The following is a 16,515-nucleotide window of genomic DNA, read 5'->3' as shown; positions in this document are numbered from 1 at the left end:
TTTGAAAATTAAAATTATTAATACCCTTTGATGTGTCAATTCCACATCTGAAAATGAATTTCACAGAAATGAAACCACCAATATTTTAGAAATATATAAATGAGGGGTGCTTGGGTGACTCAGTAGGTTAAGCGTCAGGCTCTTGATTTAGGCTCCAGTCATGATCTCAAGGTTGGTGAGATTGAGCCCAGGATCTGGATCCAGACAGCACAGAGCCTGCTTGGAATTCTCTCCCTCCCTCTCTCTCTGCCCCTCCCTGGCTCGTGCTCTCTCTCTCTCTCTCTCTCTCTCTCTCTCTCAAAATAAACAAATAAATGTAGGGGCGCCTGGGTGGCTCAGTCGGTTAAGCATCAACTTTGGCTCAGGTCATGATCTCATGGCTTATAAGTTCGAGCCCCGTGTTGGGCTCTGTGATGACAGCTCAGAGCCTGGAGCCTACTTCCGATTCTGTGTCTCCCTCTCTCTCTGTCCCACCCCTGCTTATGCTCTGTCTCTCAAACCTAAATAAATGTTTAAAAAAATTAAAAATAAAAATCAATAAATGTAAAAAATTTTTAATAAATAAATAAGAAACATGTAAGTAATAGTACACCATGGTTTAGGAGGGCTAATGAATACTTGAAACAAAATACTCATCAACAGGTGAATAACTGAATATATCAATGATTCACCCTGTATTATGGGGTACTACACGGCTATTAAAAATATCATGGGGCAACTGGGTGGCTCAGTTGTTTAAAGCATCCAATTGTGAGTTCACGCAGCATGTTGTGCTCCACGTTAGGTGTGGAGCCTACTTTAAATTTATTTTTACATTTATTTATTTTTAATAGAGAGAGACAGAGCACAAGTGGGGGAGGGGCAGAGGGAGAAGGAGACACAGAATCCAAAGCAGGCTCCAGGCTCTGAGCAGGGCTCAAACTCACAAACCGTGAGATTATGACCTGAGCCAAAGTCAGACGCTTAACCGACTGAGCCACCTAGGCACCCCTGTGGAGCTTACTTTAAAAAATAAGAAAAACAAAAACGAAAAAGAAATTGGATACTTGTCTGACAACATACAAAAGTATTAGATATGTGGGGATTTCCAAAGGTATTGGTGATTGAGGAAATGTAAAATGCATTATCTATCCTAATAAACTAAAATAAACACTAACAAAAAGCCACCAGACGTATGCACGTGTGTAGCAATCCAATGACTGCAAATAAATATGTGAAAGGAAAATTACAAGCCTGTTTGTACTGGATACCTGACAGGAATGGTGATGTGACTAGAAGAAAATGAGGAGGGACCAAGCCAAAAAAACTTAAAAAAATTTTTTTTGTTGTTTATTTATTTTTGAGACAGAGACAGAATGCGAGTGGGTTAGGGACCGAGAGAGAGGGAGACATAGAATCCAAAGCAGGCTCCAGGCTCTGAGCTGTAAGCACAGAGCCCCCTGGGGGGGGGGGGGGGGCTCAAACTCACAAACTTTGAGATCATGACCTGAGCCAAAGTTGCACGCCCAACCAACTAAGCCACCCAGGCGCCCCTTTAAAAAATTTTTTTAATGTTTATTTATTTTTGAGAGACAGACAGACAGAATGCGATCAGGGGAGGGACAGAGAGAGGGGGAGTCACAGAATCCGAAGCAGGCTCCAGGGTCTAAGCTGTCAGCATAGAGCCCAACACGGGCCTCCAACCCACGAACTGTGAGATCGTGACCAAAGCCAAAGTCGGACACTTAACCCACTGAGCCACCCAGGAGCCCCCGGAAAAAAAATTTTTTTAAAGAAACAAAAATGCACCTTTAAAGGGCATTTATGTAAAAGGTTATGTCCTCTTTAAAATAAAACACGTAAAATGGCATATGTATAAATTTTATAAAAACATTTAAAGTTTTAAAATTCTGGTTAGCCTCTTTAAAACAAACCTCTTCTAAATGCTTAAGTATTCACAACGTGTGGTTTCTTATAAATGCTCACACAGAAAATAAATGATAATACGGGTGCCTGGATGGCTCAGTCAGGTAAGTGGTCTACTTCAGCTCAGGTCGTGAGTTTGAGCCCCGAATCAGGCTCTGGGATCTCAGCACCACTTCCGATCCTCTGTCTCCCTCTCTCTCCGCCCCTCCCTCTCTTTCTGCCTCTCCCTCGCTCACGCTCTTTCTCTCAAAAATAAATAAACATTAAAAAAGGAAACAAATAATTAGAAACCCTGTGTAATACAAAAAACCGCCACAAATGATTACCGTTATGGGCAGTTTATTATGACTTTTTACTAAAACTTACCTGAAAAATAATTCGACCCACTATGTCAATAATACTCATTAAATTCCATAACGACGAGCAAATTAAAGAATAATCTTACAATTGAGAATGAATCTTAAACGATAAAAGTGTGAATAAGGCTAAAATAGTAAGACAGTTTTAAATACGAACTCACCTCTTTCAAACGTTCTGAATCAGCTTCTCCTTCACCTGTTCCCTCTGTAGAACTCAGACACGGAGGAAGGCTGGGGCTGAAGGCCATGAGGTCGGTCTTGGGCGGACCCTCCCCAGAGCACACCCTCTGCCGCCTCTGCTGCGAGTACGACCAGCTCCCCACCGCGCTGGAACACACCAGCGTGGGCTTCCCCGGCCCGCACGCGCCCTCGCTGGGCGGCGCCGAGCACCGCAGCGCCACGTACAGCAGCAGCGTGAGCACCAGCAGGCTGGACACCGCGCAGATGGCGATGATCAGGTACACGTTGACATCCACCAGCGCCGTCTCCGCGCCGGCGGCGCCCGCCAACACCCGCGACGAGGCCTTGGGCGCCTGGCCGCTCTCCACTAGCGACAGCAGCACGGTGGCCGTGGCCGTCAGCGCCGGCTCGCCGTGGTCCCTCACCAGCACCAGCAGGCGCTGGCGCGGCGAGTCCGCCTCGTCCAGGCTGCGCGTCGTGCTGATCTCGCCCGTGTACAGCGCCACGCGGAACGGGCTGCGCGCGCCACCCGCCGCCGGCTGCAGCTCGTACGACAGCCACGCGTTGTAGCCCGAGTCGGCGTCCACCGCGCGCACCTTCGCCACCACGTGGCCCGCGCCCACCGACCGCCACACCAGCTCGCTCACGGCGCCGCCCGCGCCGCCCGCCCCAGGCAGCGGCAGCAGCGCGGGCGCGTTGTCGTTCTCGTCCAGCACGAACACCTGCAGCGTCACGTTGCTGCCCAGCGGAGGCACGCCCGCGTCGCGCGCGCTCACTTGGAACTGCAGCAGCTCCAGCTCCTCGTGGTCCAGCGGCTGCAGCGCGTACACCTTGCCGCTCTCCGCGTGCACCGACACGTAGCTCGACAGCGCACGCTCGCCCACCCGCCGCTCCACCAGCGAGTAGGACACCAGCGCGTTCTCCTGCGCGTCCGCGTCCCGCGCGGACACCGTGAAGATGTGGCAGCCGGGAGGGTTGTTCTCCTTCACGAACACCGTGTACTCGGCCTGCGCGAATGCCGGAGCGTTGTCGTTCACGTCGGCCACTTCCACGGACACGCTGGCCGTGGCCGACAGCGAAGGCGAGCCCCCGTCCCGTGCGGTCACCACTACAGCATAGTCCGACACGCTCTCGCGGTCCAGGACGCTGTCCAGCACCAGCGAATAGTAATTCTTGAAGGTGGACACCAGCTTGAAGGGGACATGGGGTGTTAGTGAGCAGGTCACCTGCCCGTTGGCGCCAGAGTCACGGTCGGACACGCTGATCAAGGCGATGACAGTGCCCACCTGAACATCCTCTCGTACCGGGAGTGACAGAGAAGTGATGGTAATATGTGGGATATTATCGTTTATATCTAGTACTTCCACCAAAATGGTACAATGACCTGCCATTGGAATATTCCCCTTGTCTATTGCCTCCACCGGTATTTCGTACAATTTCTTTTCTTCGAAATCTAGTTTACCCTTTGTTCTAATTTCTCCACTGTTAGGATTTATGATAAATGCATTCAGCACTGCAGGAGATACAGGCCTTCTAAATGAGTAGCTTATGTCTCCATTCGTACCATCATCAAGATCTGTGGCATTTAGCTTGATCACTAATGTACCATTAAATGCGTTCTCTAATACCGTCACTTTATAAATGAATTGGTCAAATTCTGGGGCATTGTCATTCACATCCAGAATTTCGATCAGCAACTGAACTGTGCCGGTCATCTCCGGTTTACCCCCATCATTGGCTGTCAATAATAAACTATGCTCCTGAATTTGCTCTCTGTCCAATGATTTTCTCAACACAAGTGACAACGAAGACGTTTGTTCACGATTGTTTTGTGTGTCCAAAGCGAAATAGTCGTTGGGATCGATTCGGTAGGTCAAGGCTGAGTTTACTCCAATATCTGCATCGGATGCGCCATCTAGTGGAAACCGAGTTTCTGGGGGTCTAGATTCTGCAATGATTATTCTTTTCTTACTTTCAGGGAACACAGGCGGGTTGTCGTTAATATCTTTAACCTCCACCTCCACATGGAAAACCTGCAGCGGCCTGTCCACGATCACCTCCAGGTGGATGCTGCACTCCGCGTTCCGCCCGCACAACGCCTCCCGGTCGATCCGAGAATTCACAAACAAAATTCCATTCTGCAGATTTACCTCCAGTAGGTCCCCGCGGCCTTTGGACACCACCCGGAATTGGCGTCGCACCAGCTCTGCCAGCTCCAGCCCCAGGTCCTGTGCGATTCGGCCCACAAAAGTGCCGTGTTTGGCCTCTTCCAGGACCGAGTAGTGGATCTGGCCGCTCCCAGCCTCCCAGGCTGTGAGCAGCAGAAGCGACTGGAGAAAACTCAGGGCTCCGGGGCCTCCTCGCCAGGAAAACAGCATGGTACACTCAAAAGGATTCAAAGATAGCTTAATGTATATGTAATACCTTACCGCAAACTGATTCTCACGGCCTTCTATTGGGGAAGGATTCACTAGAGGTTTTCCACTATCTGCCAAATCTTCTGCAGGACGGAAGAAGCGGAGGCACGTTCTTCAGGCAAACGTTCTCAGTGAAGAGCGACACCAAGCGCATGAATTTGTAACTGTAAACATGATTCAGTATTCCTATTTTCCGTTGATGTAGGGTTGGGTTTTTTTTTGCATTTCGTGAGGTTTTTCACTGCAAATACCCAACTGAAGATTAAATGTCTTTCTTTCCAGAGACAGTAAATCACTACATTCTTCTTTTTATTGGATGCTAGTTGAAAATTTGTCGATGAATTCCATTTTTCCACAAATAAATTTTTGCAGAAACTTTCATGCAGAATTTTGAAAGAGGAATTTTCGGCATTTACTTTTGGAAGTCAGTTTCCAGTTCTGCCTAGTTTTGGGGGTTTTGTTTGGGAATATCTTTTTCCTATAATATTTATTTATAACTGCTCACACAACAGCCATTGACTCAAAATGGAAACACAATCAATTATAAGAAGAAAACAAATGATTGTGAAAAATATTAATAAGTGATATACCAGATTTTAAATAAATATACTGTATTTGTAACTTCCCCCAAATATGACGGTGAAATGTGGACACAATATTTGTATTTAAAGGAAGTGTCCTGTCAATGTGTGTATGAGTTTGTATGGGAGCACACTTGTGCATAAACACAACAATTTAGACTATTAAAATATAACAATGCTTTAAATTTCTCTTTGTATAAAACATGCCAAGAAGTAGCATCCTATCTATTTGATGGAATTTAGATTACTACAAATAAGCTAAACTTCCCTCTTCTCTTGCACACCATCACTGGAAAAAAACTTACTATCATTTAAATTGACTGATATTCCAAAAATCAACAGGTAGATGCTAACACATCTTTAGCAAGGAAGAAAGGAAGAAAATTTTACATTTACCTACTGCTACAACTATCTTTACCAAGCCAAAAAGTTCCAGGTGAAATAGGGCTATGAAAGATGCAGTACAGGGGCTCCTGAGTGGCTCAGTCGGTTAAAAATCAAACTTCAGATCACATCATGATCTCACGGTTCACCACTTCAAGCCCTATGTCTGGCTCTGTGCTGACAGCTTGGAGCCTGAAGCCTGCTTCCAATCCTGTCTCCCCCTCTCTCTGCTCTTCCCCCACTTGCGCTGTGACTCTTTCTCACTCTCTCTTAAAAATAAACATTTTAAAATAAAAAAAAAAGGATGCAGTACAGCTCCAACAATTATCTTGCCTGTTCTATGCACAAATCTGCAGGAAACAATAGTTGAGTTCATTTTTGTATTTTTGCTCATCTGTGAAAATATGGGTAGTGTATTTGATATTCTCTTAAACTCATCCTCCTCTCATGTTCCATTACTTTTATTACCATAGCTTTACTCTTATAGTGGGAACAGTCCCTCGATTCTTTCTAGTTGTTCTTGTTTATCAAGCTCCATCCTGTTTCCCTTTCCTTTCTACCTAACCTTGATTATATGATCAACTATTTATAATACGTCAGACACCCCAAAAGCACCTAACTACTTACATTATTCCTCTAACATTTCCCTTAGCTTCCAATACACAGCCTAACTACTCATTTTCTCTCTTATTGAGCTTCTCCATTTAGGGATGCCACTTCACCATCATCTCTGTATTCCCTACAAGCTTACTCTCACCTTTACCTTGATTGGGCTCTCAAATGAATTCATAACTCTTTCCTCCTACATACAGAGATTCTTCTAGATTTTCTTCTTTCTCTTCTCAAATTCCCAGCCTCATTCCCACCATTTCATTCTCAGATAATTTACCCAGAGAGATAAGTAATCAAACATAAATTTAATGGCTCTCTTCTTATATCAACATTTTTCTTTATATTCTCTATTTTTTCATTGCCTACTAAGGAAAAGTGGTCCCCACTTTTAAAGCCAATCTTATCCTCTTAAAACATTATCCTTCATACTTTTCATCTTTATCTACATTCTTAATCTGCCTCATCTTCAGTATCTCCTTCTTTACTTGCTTCTTTTCCTCACACTACAAAAATACTCAAGTGTCTTTAAATATGTACACATATTATACACACACACATTTAAACTTTCTACTTCTTGGGGGGGGGAGTTTGTTCTGTTTATCTCCTCCTCTTCCCCTCAAACTTCTAACATTTACTTGATGTATTGTACTTTGAGTTTTATTTCAGCTGTCTGTTGTATTACCTTGTGATTTTTAGCTTACTATAGTGGGTTGAATGGCAACTCCCCTAAAAGATATGCCCACATCTTAATCCCTGGAACCTGCAAATATTACTTTCTATGGAAAATTATGTGATTAAGCTTAGGGTCCTGAGAGAAGGAGCTTAGCCTGGATTACCTAGGTAGGCCCTAAAGTGCAATCACATGTATCCTTATAAGGCAAACAAACATATGAAGAAGATGATATTCAGAAGAGGAGGCAATGTTTTTACAAAATACAGCAACCATTCTTGATTAAAAAAAAAACCTCAATAATGTAGGGATAGATGGAAAATACCTCAAATTTATAAAGGCCATATATGAAAGACCCACAGCTGATATCATCCTCAATGGGGAAAAACCAACAGCCTTTCCCCTATGGTCAGGAACAAGACAAGGATGTCCACTCTCAACATTACTATTTAACATAGTACTGGAAATCTTAGCTTTAGCAATCAGACAACAAAAAGAAATAAAAGGCATCCGAACTGGCAAGGAAGAAGTCAAATTTTCACTACTTGCAGACGACATGATACTCTTATGTAGAAAACCCGAACAACTCCACCAAAAAATTTCTAGAACTAATATATGAACTCAGCAAAGTCGCAGGATATAAAAGCAACATCCAGAAATTTGTTTCATTTCTATACACCAATAACAAAGCAGCAGAAAAAGAAATCAAGGAATTGATCCCATTTGCAACTTCACCAAAAATAGTAAGATACCTAGGAAAAAACCTAACTAAAGAGATAAAAAATCTGTACTCTGAAAACTATAGAACACTTATGAAAGAAATTGAAGAGGACACAAAGAAATGGAAAAGCATTCCACGCTCGTGGATTGGAGAAGAAACATTGTTAAAATGTCTATACTACCCAAAGCAATCTACACACTTAATGCAATCCTTGTCAAAATACCACCAGCATTTTTCGAAGAGCTAGAACAAACAATCCTAAAATTTGTATGGAATCACAAAAGACCCCAATAGCCAAAGCAAACCTTAAAAAAAATCTAGAGGCATCACAATTCTGGATTTCAAGCTGTATTACAAAGATAAGGTACTGTCACAAAAACAGACACATACACCAATTGAATGGAATAGAAAACCCAGAAATGAACCCACGAATATATAGTCAACTAATCTTCAAAGTAGGAAAGAGTATCCAGTGGAAAAAAGACAGTCTCTTCAATAAACGGTGTTGGGAAAACTAGATGGCAACATGCAGAAGAATGAAACTGGACCGCTTTTTTACACCATACACAAAAATAATTCAAAATGGGTGAAAGACCTAAATATGAGATAGGAAACCATCAAAATACTAGAGGAGAACACAGGCAGAAACCTCTTTGACTTCAATCAGAGCAACTTCTTACCAGGCAAGTCGCTGAAGGCAAAGTAAACAAAAGCAAAGATGAACTATTGGGACCTCATCAAAATAAAAAGCTTCTGCACAGCAAAGGAAACAATCAACAAAACTAAAAGGCAACCTACAGAATAAGAGAAGATATTTGTAATGACATATTTGATAAAGAGTTAGTATCCAAAATCTGTAAAGAATTTATCAAACTCAACACCCAAAAAAATAAATAGCCCAGTTAAAAAATGGGTAGAAGACATAAATAGACACTTTTCCAAAGAAGGCATACAGATGGCTAACTAATACATGAAAAGATGCTCCACATCACTCATCACCAGGGAAATAAACATCAAAACCACAATGAGATACCACCTCACAGATGTCAGAATGGCTAAAATTAACAACACAAGAAACAACAGGTGTTGTTGAGGGTGCAGAGCAAAAGGAATCCTCTTGCACTGTTGGTGGGAATGCAAACTAGTGCAGCCACTCTGGAGAACAGTATAGAGGTTCCTCAAGAAACTAAAAATAGAACTACCCTACAATCCAGCAATTGCACTATTAGGTATTAACCCAAAGGATACAAAAATACAGATTTGAAGGGGTACACGCAACACAATGTTTATAGCAGCATTATCAACAATAGCCAAACTATGGAGAGAGCCCAAATGTCCAGACTGATGAGTGGACAATAAGATATAGTATATATGTACAAATATGTAATTCAGCCATCAAAAAGAATGAAATCTTGCCATTTGCAATGATGTGGATAGAGCTAGAATATATTATGCTGAGCAAAATAAGTCAATCAGAGAAAGACAAATACCATATGATTTCTTTCACTCATACGTGGAATTTAAGACACAAACCAGATGAACATATGGGAAGGAGGGGGAAGAGAAGAGAGGGAAACAAACTACAAGAGAATCTTAATGATAAAGAACAAACTGTGGGTTGATGGAGGGAGGAGGATGGGAGATGGGCTAGGCAGGATGATGGGTACTAAGGAGAACACTTGTGATGAGCACTGGGTGCTGTATGTAAGTGATGAAACAATGAATTCTATTCCTGAAACCAATATTGCACTGTATGTTAACTACCTAAAATTTAAATTAAAATAAAATAAATAGAGGGACGATAAAAAATAATGGTATTACTTAATGGAATTAAAAAACAATCATTATATATGCATGTTTATAATATATTATTTTTTATTTTTTACTTTTTGTTTTATTGGAAAGATTATATGCACAAAGTCCAATAAAAATAAAACTTTTTTGTCAAAAAATTATGTGATAGTGGCAATGAACAGGATATTTTACTTTAAATTTTTTTGAATGTTATACAATTATTCTAGCAATGGGTTCAAATTGAAAAACCATTTGAAGAAAAATAGAGACAGAATTATTGAACAAAAGTGACAAAAGTATTTATATAGAATACCTATAATTTGACCTATTAATTCACAGACAAAAGATCTGAAAATATAGGCTCCAACTGTTAATGTTTACCAGCATTTGAAGCTTACGCTTTTTATTCTACACAGTTCTTAACATTGTGTATTTCTTTACAAAGAAGTTTTACACCTCAAAAAAATCATTTTAAATGTTTTAAGGATCAAAAAGATAAACATAAGCAAAAAATTTAATCTTCAAATTTTGGAGAATCTTGTGCCCATATTAAAGGCTCAAAATTCAGGAAAAAAATAGTAGCTTTGAAAAGAGTAATGGACATCCCAATAATTACAGACTGGAATCTCTGACTAAAGTCTTAGGTGTAGCCTCAACCTCTCCTCTGAATTTCTGATGCTCGGTAATAACTCCAGAGGATAAACACATCACTAAGGAATATAAATTTAACAAAGAGTGTAACTAGAAATATGTTTCTATTGTGTCCAAAAGAAATTAAATTGCTATATAATAAGTATAATAAATAATACTTTTACCTTTTTGATATAGATCAGACTTATAAATACTACCCGATTTGACTTGTAATTATGAATCTACATTTATAAACAATGGATACACTCAGATTTTGAATATATAAAACTATAAATTATTATAATAATAAAAAAGAAGAAGAAAAGTAGGCAATGTGACCAGGGAGACAGAGTGGTGTGGCCAAAAGCCAAGGAATGCCGATAGCCATCAGGAGATATCAGAGATAACACATTTTCCTTTCAAGCTCCAGAGGGTACAGCCCTGCCAAAACTTTAATTTTGGACTTCTGGTTCCCAGAGTGGAGAGAGAGTAATTTTTTGTTGTCTTAAGCCAGCCAGTTTTTGGTAATTTGCTACAGCAACCCCAGGAACTAACATACCTATTCACCTAAATTCTTTACTTGGACACATTGATTTCATTTTGTTATGTATATCTTCTGATTTAATTCTTTCATAGGTTGTTCTCTAAGGGAATTACTCCCAAATCTACTTTTATAATCTCCCCTGAGTTCCAGATCAAAATGACATTTCCAATCATAATGGCATGCTCCAAGAACCACAAAAGTAATATTTTCTTAAATGTTTCTCTCCATTTGGTAGCTGGACAACCATACACAAACTGTTTCTCCTACTGTACCCTGCATCTCAGTTAGTGGCAATCTCATCCTCCTAAGTGACCAAACTAAAAACATTAGTGTCGTCCTCTACTTTTGTCTTTCTTTTATGATTTGTAATGAATCGGTCATTATTAGGTTGCCTCTACTTTGCCAATAACTCTTGTACATTTTTCTTTCAATCCATTTTGACTGTCATGATTTGTCTCCATTACCTGATATCTAGAGTACAATAAAAAAATTCTTTACTAGTTTTCCTACCTTCAGAATCTCCCCTGCTCTATCCTTCAAGTACACATTCACTACAGCAAACTCTGCTCATTTATTCATACTTATCTCTCCAAAGGGAACACTTTCCAGTTGAAAAGTTATCTATCTTGGGGTGCCTGGGTGGCTCAGTCAGTTAAGCATCCAACTTCAGCTCAGGTCATGATCTCACGGCTTGTGGGTTTGAGCCCTGCATCCGGCTCTGTGCTGACAGCTCAGAGCCTGGAGCCTGCTTCGGATTCTGTGTGTCTCTCTCTCTCTCTGCCCCTCCCCCATTCATGCTCTGTCTCTCTCAAAAATAAATGAAAACTTAAAAAAAATTTTTTTAAAGAAAAGTTATCTTTCAAGGAACTCTATAATAAAGAGTATACCTATACTTCTACAATGGAGGAAACCACCTAGGTGGTGTACTTCAATACCATATATGATTAAAATTATTGATGGAATGATGCTATATTTCATGTTCTAACTAAAGATATGTGAGATAGTAGTAGGCAAAGGCAGGAAAGTTTAAGGCCTTCACTACCAGGCTGAATGACTTAAGTTTTTATTCTCTAGTCAGAGAAGCCTCTGGATATTTTTGCGGTAAAAAAAATTACAAGATGTAAAATACACTTTATTTTTTATTTATTTTTTTTAACGTTTTATTTATTTTTGAGACAGAGAGAGACAGAGCATGAACGGGGGAGGGGCAGAGAGAGAGGGAGGCACAGAATAGGAAGCAGGTTCCAGGCTCTGAGCCATCAGCCCAGAGCCCGACGCGGGGCTCGAACTCACGGAGCGCGAGATCGTGACCTGAGCCGAAGTCGGACGTTTAACCGACTGAGCCACCCAGGCGCCCCTACACTTTAAAAGATTCAATTGAGGAGTGCCCCGGGACGGCTCGGTAGGCTAAACCGACTCTTGATTTCCACTCAGGTAATGACCCCAGGGTTTGTGAGATACAGCCCTGCTTCGGGTTCTGTGCTGACAGCGTGGAGCCTGCTTAAGATTCTGTCTCTCCTTCTCTCTGCCCCTTCCCTGCTTGGTCTCTCTCTCTCTCTCTCTCTCTCTCTCTCTCTGTCTCTCTCAAAATAAATGAATTTAAAAAGAAAAGATAACACAAAGAAAAAAGAAAAGATTATTTATACGCTAACAAAAAGTTATTAAAGAAAACAAATATGCTTAAATAATATCAATGACTTACTTCACTGGAAGAATTTAAACAATCTTCTCCCGACTGTGGAAGGCTGGGGCTGAAGGCCATGAGGTCGGTCTTGGGCGGACCCTCCCCAGAGCACACCCTCTGCCGCCTCTGCTGCGAGTACGACCAGCTCCCCACCGCGCTGGAACACACCAGCGTGGGCTTCCCCGGCCCGCACGCGCCCTCGCTGGGCGGCGCCGAGCACCGCAGCGCCACGTACAGCAGCAGCGTGAGCACCAGCAGGCTGGACACCGCGCAGATGGCGATGATCAGGTACACGTTGACATCCACCAGCGCCGCCTCCGCGCCGGCGGCGCCCGCCAACACCCGCGACGAGGCCTTGGGCGCCTGGCCGCTCTCCACCAGCGACAGCAGCACGGTGGCCGTGGCCGTCAGCGCCGGCTCGCCGTGGTCCCTCACCAGCACCAGCAGGCGCTGGCGCGGCGAGTCCGCCTCGTCCAGGCTGCGCGTCGTGCTGATCTCGCCCGTGTACAGCGCCACGCGGAACGGGCTGCGCGCGCCACCCGCCGCCGGCTGCAGCTCGTACGACAGCCACGCGTTGTAGCCCGAGTCGGCGTCCACCGCGCGCACCTTCGCCACCACGTGGCCCGCGCCCACCGACCGCCACACCAGCTCGCTCACGGCGCCGCCCGCGCCGCCCGCCCCAGGCAGCGGCAGCAGCGCGGGCGCGTTGTCGTTCTCGTCCAGCACGAACACCTGTAGCGTCACGTTGCTGCCCAGCGGAGGCACGCCCGCGTCGCGCGCGCTCACTTGGAACTGCAGCAGCTCCAGCTCCTCGTGGTCCAGCGGCTGCAGCGCGTACACCTTGCCGCTCTCCGCGTGCACCGACACGTAGCTCGACAGCGCACGCTCGCCCACCCGCCGCTCCACCAGCGAGTAGGACACCAGCGCGTTCTCCTGCGCGTCCGCGTCCCGCGCGGACACCGTGAAGATGTGGCAGCCGGGAGGGTTGTTCTCCTTCACGAACACCGTGTACTCGGCCTGCGCGAATGTCGGCGCGTTGTCGTTCACGTCGGCCACTTCCACGGACAGGCTGGCCGTGGCCGACAGCGAAGGCGAGCCCCCGTCCCGTGCTGTCACTACTAGAGCATAGTCCGCCACGCTCTCGCGGTCCAGGGCGCTGTCCAGCACCAGCGAATAGTAATTCTTGAAGGTGGACACCAGCTTGAAGGGGACATGGGGTGTTAGTGAGCAGGTCACCTGCCCGTTGGCGCCAGAATCACGGTCGGACACGCTGATCAAGGCGATGACAGTGCCCACCTGAACATCCTCTCTCACCGGGGGAGACAACGAAGTAATCATTACCTCAGGGGTATTGTCATTCAGGTCCAGAACTTCCACTAGGACTGTGCAGTGACCTGCCATGGAAGGAATCCCTTTATCAATGGCGTTAACCTGAATTTCATACTCATTATTCTCTTCAAAATCCAATATCCCATAAATTCTGATTTCACCTGTTTCTGCATTTATTGAAAACATGCATTTCTCACTCACTGGCAAAATCAGTCTGATTGCATAGGAAATTTCTCTATTGACCCCTTCGTCTAGATCAGAAGCATTTAATTGAATCACTCTCGTGCCGTTTGGGACATTTTCAAACAGCACTACTCTATAGCCAGGCTTATCAAACTCCGGAGCGTTGTCATTCACATCCAGGATGCTTATTTTAATCTGAACAGATCCTGTTAGCTCGGGTTTACCGCCATCCTGGGAGGTCAGCAATATATTAAGTTCTGGCGTCTCCTCTCTATCCAATGACTTCCGTAGAACTAGTTCAGGCAATATACTTTTATCGTTTTTCGTTATTAATTTAAGAGTAAAATACTCATTTGTACCTAACCTATAGGTCAGAAGAGAGTTTACGCCGATGTCCGCATCGGAAGCGCCCTCTAGAGGAAAATGAGAATCCAGAGGTGCAGATTCAGAGATAAGTACCTTTTGTTCTACTTCTCTGAACACCGGCGGGTTATCATTAATGTCTTTCACCTCCACCTCCACATGGAAAACCTGCAGCGGCCTGTCCACGATCACCTCCAGGTGGATGCTACACTCGGTACTCCTCCCACAGAGCTCCTCTCGGTCGATCCGAGAATTCACAAACAAAATGCCATTCTGCAGATTTACCTCCAGAAGGTCTCGGCGACCTTTGGACGCCACACGGAAAAAGCGCGGTACGAGCTCCGCTAGTTCCAGCCCCAGGTCTTGCGCGATGCGGCCCACGAAAGTGCCGTGTTTGGCCTCCTCCTGGACCGAGTAGTGGACCTGGCCGCTCCCAGATTTCCCAGCTGCAAGGAGCAGAAGCGCCAGGAGCAATCGCCGGGCTCCTGGGCCTCCTCTCCAGGAAAACACCATTGTAGTTAACGAGATCTCTGAGATGGGACTGTTAGTTTTAAGGGATTGCTCGCCTGGGAACCTTTGTGAGCAGTCTTCCTTTCCGTAGGTATAGGTTTGATAAAATTTACCCAGCGTTCCGGTCAATATGGAGTCGATCCTATTCTGCCAGTGGTTGGAAGCTGAACGCGAGACAAAGTTTTCCTTTTCCACCTTCTGAGTGTACAGCGACATCATGTGACTGATTATGTAAGTACAAGAAAGATCCTGAGGTTCTTTTTGGTTTAGCCACTTCCCAGGGACACTAAGTTTTTTGACTTTTGGATATTTTCATGGATCGTTCGTAAATGACTATTTATTTAATGTATATGATAGAAGTAACAAAGCACAATCATTTCCATTATTCTTCAGATTATTAAATATTCTGCTTCAAAGTCTATCATAAAATAGCCATAAAAAGCTACTCTTTGCCTATCACGGAGAACAAAACAAAGAATAATATACATCACCCTCGACTTTACTTTGCTTACAATTCCCACTTGTAGTGCCTTTTATCCTTCACAAGCACTTAATTGTAGGACTTTAGGGAAAACTCAAGGATCCCTCATTTAGTAAAGAAAAAGAAACTAAGATATGTCTATTAACTGAATATTTCATTCATATAAATTATTTTATTCATACTTCTGGTAGATATGAGAATTCAACATAAATATGAAGCATGTCATTGTTTTGGCTCCTTGATACTCAAATGTGATGACTTTTCATACAACTGCTCTCATTCCCATAACATGTTAAAATGAGGCTTGGGTACAGATCCAGTAAAGTTTTATTCTAGCAGGAGGAAAGCATTTTCCTGTAAAATGTTGAATCAAAGCCTCCAAATTTCACAATTGTCTAAAGTAGAAGTGGAGCCCTAATATGAAAAGAACTGGTGAGATGTTTTGGAGCCCAGTCTCAGTAACTAAAATCAAAAGAATATCAACTTCACAATGAACTTCTGGTTTCCCTTTAAAAATTTTCCCATCAGGCCAGTTAGTAGTCACTCAAAATATGCTTCTCTTCAGAAAGTCAGAATGGTGACTACGATTGTAAGGGAGAAAGAAAGGACTTTTCATAATCTGATTAATTAAATCAAGAGCACCTTTAAGGGAAAACACAACACAGATAAGATCCTACAGCTAGTTGTGAGCAATTAAATACAGAGTGTATAAGCTCATTAAAATTCAAGTCAAAATCTTTAAAGTCAATGATCAGTCACCATTCCTTTTACATATAATAACAAAAGGAACTGAGATAGGAAATATTTATTGAACCAGGAAAAAAATAATCAATAATGGTTCTACAAGTATAAGATAACTTAAATCAACTATAAAACTGGCTCTTAATTAACCAAAAAAAATTTTTTTGATGCTATTGGACTATTTAAATTGTCTAATATCACTACCATGCTTCTTCATTTTCTATCTCTCATTTTCAAAAATAGTCAATGTACAATGATTGCTAAGAAACTTTACTGAAAAAGTAGTGTGTTATGTAGTCCTTACACACCATTAGACATAATTAAATTACTAAAAAGATAGGAACATATAAAATTAGCTTAATACTTAAACAACTAAACTAGAAAATGGTTGAAATTATAATTTTACACCACTGAATGTAATCTTGAA

The 16,515-nt window shown here is 43.0% G+C and overlaps 1 protein-coding gene across 3 annotated transcripts in view; it reads right to left on the bottom strand.

The window, feature by feature from the left end:
- The window catches only part of LOC122218963 (protocadherin alpha-C2), a 128,583-nt gene extending 113,699 nt beyond the window's left edge, over positions 1-14,884 (bottom strand). The window contains exon 1 of one of the 3 annotated variants that reach the window (XM_042937275.1): positions 12,500-14,884. In XM_042937275.1, the coding sequence (XP_042793209.1) occupies positions 12,500-14,869 (2,370 nt within the window). In that variant the 5' untranslated portion in view covers positions 14,870-14,884. Of the gene's footprint in view, positions 1-2,425; positions 4,960-12,499 lie in introns of those variants that run through there. The other 2 variants (XM_042937267.1, XM_042937261.1) reach the window with 2 other exon arrangements.
- Between the last annotated feature and the right edge of the window lie 1,631 nt (positions 14,885-16,515).

This window comes from Panthera leo, chromosome A1 (assembly GCF_018350215.1).
Source record: "Panthera leo isolate Ple1 chromosome A1, P.leo_Ple1_pat1.1, whole genome shotgun sequence".
NCBI lineage: Eukaryota > Metazoa > Chordata > Mammalia > Carnivora > Felidae > Panthera > Panthera leo.
This window is presented reverse-complemented; position numbering and strand designations above follow the sequence as displayed.